The 7,564-nt window shown below is 40.2% G+C and overlaps 1 protein-coding gene across 1 annotated transcript; it reads left to right on the forward strand.

The window, feature by feature from the left end:
- The first annotated feature begins 2,640 nt into the window (after positions 1-2,640).
- Positions 2,641-6,003, forward strand: fzd1 (frizzled class receptor 1). The gene has a single exon (XM_077221637.1). It carries the CDS (start codon positions 2,898-2,900, stop codon positions 4,515-4,517), a length of 1,620 nt encoding a protein of 539 aa, XP_077077752.1. The 5' UTR covers positions 2,641-2,897; the 3' UTR covers positions 4,518-6,003.
- Positions 6,004-7,564: the final 1,561 nt, after the last annotated feature.

A 7,564-nucleotide genomic window follows, 5' to 3' on the forward strand; every position in this document is an offset into this window, starting at 1 on the left:
ACTAGTTATTCATCAAAACAATTCTGTAAGACTTTATAACTTAAAGCTACATAAAACCATAGATTGGTCTAATTTGTTGCCAAGAAGTTTGACTGCTTACCTATAAATAACTGCTAGTTGGTCATACTAGTTCTTAAGACAATCTTAACACAATGGTTATTATGCAACTGGCTCCAGGTGTTTCCAATCCCATCTAAGATAAGCAGTGTTTGAGGTAATGCATTACAAGTATCATGTAATCAGAGGACTTTTTTTATTTAACGGGTGAAGTAACGCATTGCAAATAGCATACATTACGTAATCAGGTTACTTCTTGAAATTACATTCTAATAATACAAATACTTTTATCTACAGCCAAAAAAGTTACTGCAGCTGGAGCAATTTCAGGATAGAAGGAATGGATGGATATTCCGGAGCAATTTGGCATTTCTAACTGGCTGTCGGCCAACTTGGTTTGGAGTATAAAAAAAATCCACATGCAATGGCTTGCAGCTTGGTGGCATGCGATGAGGCACTAGTGTTCACTGTAGTGCTTGGTGTGTAACTATGCCATCAACACCCATGCATCAGAAAGAAAATGGCTTTTTGAATAGCTGGTTAAGTCAAATGAGGAACTCAAGGACTCAGAGGAAAAGGTTCACAAACAGACATTATCAGTGAGTTTACATGTCATCGAGAACACTAGTTCTTGACTCAACTTTAAAGAGCCCTTTATACCAAAAAGATTACTGTATTGCATAATACTTTCATGTTTAACAGGTTATTAAAAACGTTCTATAAGTGATAAAGTATGTTTACAAGCTGCCTCAATTCATAAAATTGATTTCAAATTAATTAAAACTAAATAAACCATTTAAAACTAAATCCATAAAATGATCCCTTGATAGGAACCCCTAAACCCCTTAAGAGTGACACATTTAAAATGCAATATATTGGGTTTTTGCTCTCTGAATTGTGCACAAATTAAGGTCCAATATAAGCGACAGAACTGCTTCAGACTTTCATGCATGCAATCATACAAAATGGAAAATTAATGTTTACTCATGCAAAAGTTGTTTTGTATTCCAGCCAGTATCCAGACTTTAGTGAAGGCTGTCTTTACATTCCCCTGTCATAGCAAATCATGTTCCTCTCATTTCTCTTACAGACACACACAGTAACCAATAGGAAGCCAGCAGTCTGAGCTTCACCTTAGGGGCCGTCTCTGTTTTTGTACTGCAAGCAGATTGTGTTCGCTGACTTTTATAAGTATATGCAGATGGTCAGTAGGCTATAATTACTGGCTGTGTGCGTATACGGCAAAAAAATTTAACAATTTATGTCATGTACATTTATGCATTTGGCAGATGCTTTTATCCAAAGTGACCTTCATTGAATTGAAGGGAAATTTGGTCAGTTCTTTTCAAAACAAAATTGCAAATGTTTTTAAGAGTTTTCTGTAAAAATGTATCTGCATTAATGAGTATAATGGCACAATTTATAAATTGATTTTTAATAACTTCCGTGGCAGTAATTGTTGAATTTATTGTAGCCTATAAAATAAATGTTTGTATGAAAATGTAAATTCTCTATACAAAGTCTAAAATTACTATATCTATAATAATTATAATCTATCCTTGTTATCATTATGTACCTTAATAGCCTTAATGAAAACCAAGCTATGTTTGGGATAGACTTATCTGTTCAATAGATTGCAAAATAATGTTTTCCTAGAGATTTTGTTAATGTATTTTCAATGTTTCATCAACAATCAACCAGAGCTGCGCACAGTATAACTCAATACATGAAACGTCTTGATGAGTTCATATGACAATGTCAAATCAAGTCAAGACTGTGATGTCACAAAGTTCAAATACAATTTCAGCTGTAAAGCAAGCAATAAGACAATTGTCAAATGTGTCACTACTCAGTTCAATGTTGATGCAATTACTGTACGTGTACTTGCTGCATTACATTTTTAAGTACAATCAACTTGGGTGTGTAAGTCATTTCAATTTAAATTAGCCTACATTAAACTGACTTAAAAAATGACGTGTATCATATAACTTAAAAAAAATAATTTTAAAATAACATGCATTACTAATGAAAGTTCATTAGTAATGAAGCAAACTGGAGACAAATGTTGTTATTATTTAGCTGAATTTACTTCAAGCTTGGTTCTCATCTGAGCAACTGAGGCAACAATGCAGCATATATATATATATATATATATATATATATATATATAGAGAGAGAGAGAGAGAGAGAGAGAGAGAGAGAGAGAGAGAGAGAGAGCGAGAGAGAGGCCTATATATATAATTACATCCTATATCTGTACGGTTATGTTTACAGTATACAGTGTATGTTTAATTCAGTTAGCAGCCTACTCCATTCTGAATTTGTATTTGTCATGTAAGCAAAACTTAACAAGACAAATATAGCAGCATTATGTAGCATTCTCTTTGACTTTGACTATCATTCTCTTCTGTCTAAAGAGAGCAGATAAAATGCGTTCCATTCGTTCACAACCCTATACACTCACAGAACAAACGTTAAAAGAACGTAAAAAGAACGCAAAACGAACCACAAGCGAAAGAAATCCCGACGCTCCCTAACACGAGCCATCTGTCCGTAAACCCCGCCCGCGTTTCGCTTATGAACAGCAGACAGCGGGGCGCCTGGAAACAGGTTTGAACAGCTCACAGAAACTCTGACTCCACACAGCGCGACTCTTTTTTCTTGTCAGGCATTTGTGTGCTTTTCTTTTCTTCGCTCGTTTCGTGATCCGAGGAACAGCATCTGGGGCGCCGCCGCACTTTCCTAAAAGTTTGTCCGGAGTAAAAGCCCGTTTGACAGGATAAATCAACAAAAGGAGGAAGAGCGCTGGCGCAAAAGGAGACAAACCGCAGAAGGAAAGTATGGCCGCGCGCGATGCGTCCGCGCTCTTCCTGCTCGCCTTTGGAATATTGGGAGTGAGCGCGCAGTACGGAGACCGAGGAATGTCGATTCCCGAGCACGGCTTCTGCCAGCCCATCTCCATCCCTCTGTGCACGGACATCGCGTACAACGAGACCATCATGCCCAATCTCCTCGGCCACACGAACCAGGAGGACGCGGGGCTGGAGGTGCACCAGTTCTACCCGCTCGTCAAAGTGCAATGCTCGCCGGACCTCAAGTTCTTCCTTTGCTCCATGTACGCGCCGGTGTGCACGGTGCTGGAGCAAGCGCTGCCGCCGTGCCGCTCGCTGTGTGAGCGCGCGCGTCAGGGCTGCGAGGCTCTCATGAACAAATTCGGCTTCCAGTGGCCAGAGAGTCTCGCGTGCGAATCGTTCCCGGTGCACGGCGGAGAGCTGTGCGTGGGTCAGAACACGTCGAGCGCGCCCGTGAACCCGACGCCAGATGTGACACAAGCGACACCCGACCACAACCGAAAGGGGCGTTTTAAATGCCCGGCGTCGCTAAAAGTGCCGCCGTACCTCAACTACCGCTTTCTGGGTGAGGAGAACTGCGCCGCACCGTGCGAACCCAAAAAACTCCACGGGATGATGTACTTCAGCGAGGACGAGCAGAAGTTCGCGAGGATTTGGATCGGGATTTGGTCGGTTTTGTGCTGCGCCTCTACTTTGTTCACCGTCCTGACTTATTTGGTGGACATGAAGCGCTTTAGTTACCCGGAGAGACCCATTATATTCCTTTCCGGGTGTTACACGATGGTGTCCATCGCGTACATCGCCGGGTTTCTGCTGGAAGACAAAGTGGTTTGCAACGAGCAATTCGAGAATGAGTTCCGGACGGTGGTACAGGGCACCAAAAAAGAAGGCTGCACAATACTGTTCATGATGCTGTACTTCTTCAGCATGTCCAGCTCCATCTGGTGGGTCATTCTGGCGCTCACCTGGTTCCTGGCGGCCGGGATGAAATGGGGCCACGAGGCCATCGAAGCGAACTCCCAGTACTTCCACCTTGCGGCGTGGGCAGTCCCGGCCATCAAGACCATCACCATTCTGGCGGTGGGTCAAGTGGATGGAGATGTACTGAGCGGAGTCTGTTTCGTGGGCATCAACAGTGTGGACGCGCTCCGCGGCTTCGTCCTCGCGCCTCTGTTCGTCTACCTGTTCATCGGCACCTCGTTCCTCCTTGCGGGGTTCGTGTCTCTGTTCCGCATCAGGACCATCATGAAGCACGACGGCACCAAGACGGAGAAGCTGGAGAAGCTGATGGTGCGCATCGGCATCTTCAGCGTCCTCTACACGGTTCCGGCCACCATCGTGATCGCGTGCTACTTCTACGAACAGGCCTTTCGCGCGCAGTGGGAACAAACCTGGAGCGCGCAGTCGTGCAAGACGTACGCGGTGCCGTGTCCCGCGCACAACCCGCAAATGAACCCGGATTTCACGGTGTTTATGATCAAGTACCTGATGACACTGATTGTGGGAATCACATCTGGATTCTGGATATGGTCAGGAAAGACGCTGAATTCATGGAGAAAGTTCTACACGAGACTGGCAAACAGCAAACATGGAGAAACAACAGTGTGACGAACTGCTTTTTTTATCCGTCACTTTTTTTCTGATGGAAAAACAACTGTTTTAACAGATGTACATAAACATTGTGATTTTTTTGTAAGTATATATTTGTATTTAAATCTCACGTGGATGTTCTTTTTTAATCAAAGGATCTTTTTTTGGACAGACCGTATTGTTTTGGAGATTATTTATGCCTTTTCTCTTGGAATGTTCTGGGTGGGGATCTGTTTTTTAAGCCTGTATGTAAAACTGTGTCCTTAATCGACATCAGTATTTCCACGGGCAAATATTCAAACTGCTTTTTACATGCAAATAATGCAGAAATAATAATAATGTGTGTGAATTGTGCACCTAGCATTTATGGCTGCATATAATGGAAAGAATTGAGCTTTAAATTAAAGCTTTGTGACTGAGATTTGTCTGAGTGCAGATGAATTATAGTACTGGAATGTTTTATGGAGGCTGAGAACAAAAACAGTAAGTGCTCATGATTGATGTGTGCTGGAAAATCTGCTTAACCCAGCATGAACTGGTTTGCTGGTCTGGCTCGGAGAGCAGCAATCTCAGGCCGTTTTAAAATGTTTTTAAGATGTAAAGTCAAGTGCCTTTTTCATTTTGGAGCAACATTGGGCTCAGGCCTGCACTTTTGTTTAACTCAAAGAAATGTATACATGTGTTTCTTCAGTCTGTAATGATGCTTCTGAAGGCTTTGTGTTCTCCAATGGCTCTTTTGCACAGAAGTACCTCTAAATATACAGCTAGAACAGGATGGAAGGTGTTTGCAATGCCCTTCTCAAATAGTTTAATGTCTGTATTGGTATCGCAACCAACCCATGAATATGATGTGAAAAATGGCATGTCGACTCTCTGGTGCGAATGTGTAGCGATAAATCGGTCGATATTTGGCCCTTTTGAGATGGTCAGCAGCGATAATCGTGTCCGCTCGTCCTGTTTGTCATTTCCAAAATCTACCAGCAGGCGTGCGGATGGATAATGCAGTTTGTTTTCAGATTTTTGAGTAGTGCTGCATTTCATTTCTGGTTATCGGTATCAACATCAGCCATTAAAAACCCCACATCGGTCAAGCACTACATAGTAATTCACATAAACCTGTTCATAATTCTTCATTGTTGTCATGTCATCGTGTGCTTTTTTATGCCCTTTACTGATCATGAGAAAATGTTGATTCTTGATTGTTTATGGCAAATATCTCATGCAAATGAATGTTTTGGTTTTTCCAAAGGAAAATGCACATGGTGATTGCGGAAAGCACTGGCTGATAGAGACCTGCTCTTAAACTCCTGTTCTGTTGAGATGCATCATGCATGAATCTGATGTGTATTTAATCACTCTAGCATTACAGTTTTCTACACCGGTGACATCTGTTATTTTCTGCTTTCTCATACTTCTGTGATACTATCAAAAAACCCTTTATATTTATAGACAATAGTTTATATTATTCACTTCTTTAAAGAATAAACTTCTCATTTGTACAAAATGTTTCTTTGCTTTGGCAAGTGAGTTTGTTTTGATGGCTGATTTTTTGTTTTTTCTTTTCCCAAATATGTAAATCCAGTCATCATTTACTCACCCTCATGTCGTTCCAAACCTGTAAGATTTTGTTTATCTTCGGAACACAAATGAAGATCTTTTTTGATGAAATCTGAGAGCTTTCTGTCCCTCCATTGACAGCTACGCAACTACCACTTTGACGTTTCAAAAAGTTCATAAAGAGATTGTAAAACTAATCCATATGAACTGAGCAGTTTAGTCCAAAATTTCTGAAGAGACTCGATTGTTTATATGAAGAACAGATTTTAGGCTTTTATTCACATTAATCAACTTACACATCAGTTGTGGTAAACAGAAGAAATTTTCTCTTGACATGTTAGAACCAATGAGGTTTATTCTCGTGTTACGCAGCACATTTGAGCTTCTGCAAGAACCAATAAAGTTGTTCTCACACGTCAAGCAGGTTCGGTTGAGCTTCTGTTTATGTTCGCTCATCAATGTTTAAATGTGATTGAAAGCCTAAATTCAATCTGTCCATGATATTACGCTCAATTTATATGAGCTCATTCATTTACGATCTCTTTATGAACTTTTTAAAGCTTCAAAGTGGTAGTTGCGTAGCTGTCAATGGAGGGACAGAAATCTCTCAGATTTCATCAAAAAGATCTTCATTAGTGTTCTGAAGAAGAACGAAAGTCTTACGGGTTTGGAAAGACATGAGGGTGAGTGCTGTAAATGATGACTGAATTTTCATTTTTAAGTGACCTACCCCTTTATTCTCTGTTTTTTAATACTGTTACCAGGTTTTACTATGAGGCATGCTTCTGTTTATAATTGTGTTACTTATTATTATGCAATGATTTTTGTCAGATTGAGGCAGACTTTTAAAAAAAAGGGGGTTTTCAGTAACACTTTACAATAAGATTCTGTGTTAGCTAATGTATTATGAACTAACAATGTTTTTAATGCATTTGGTCTATGTTGATTTATAAATGGAGTACTGTTCATTGTTATCACGTTAGTTTATAATGCATGAATAAATTAACATTAACCTAGAGTAAATGCTGCCAAAAAATATTGCTTGTGACTATTGCTGTAACTAATGTTGACGTATTCAACCTTATTGCAAAGTGTTACCGTGACTTGCGAGATGTTTGGTTATGTAATATAGGGCAGACTGTACTACATATGGCTGCAGGTTGTTTGTGTTATTAAGACAGACCTCAAATGATAATTGTCCTGCGAAGTGTTCAGCTTCTCTCATGTCTAGTGAGAACAAAAACGCTTGAGTTGAACAGGTCTAGTCCTGCTTTCTAACTGTTCAGAAACTCAGTACTACATACTGTCACTGATGACATAATTTTAATTGACAGTTAGGTGGATTCATTGAGTAGACTGTGATACAGCTGTCACCATCAAGTTAAATCAAAGGGGCACAAAATATGTAAGTAAAGATTTAATGATGATCTAAATTGCTCTAATAATTTGAGTTCATTTCATGTTCATGTAATACCTGGACATTTCAATGAATTAAAAAAATTGGGATT

The sequence above is a fragment of the Siphateles boraxobius genome, unplaced genomic scaffold, assembly GCF_051911475.1.
Source record: "Siphateles boraxobius isolate OS27281-9 unplaced genomic scaffold, OSU_SipBor_1 84, whole genome shotgun sequence".
In the NCBI taxonomy this organism is placed as follows: Eukaryota; Metazoa; Chordata; class Actinopteri; order Cypriniformes; family Leuciscidae; genus Siphateles; species Siphateles boraxobius.

Excerpts from the sequence above, each read along its gene's own strand:
- fzd1 (XM_077221637.1), top strand. The coding sequence starts at position 2,898 with ATGGCCGCGCGCGATGCGTCCGCGCTCTTCCTGCTCGCCTTTGGAATA.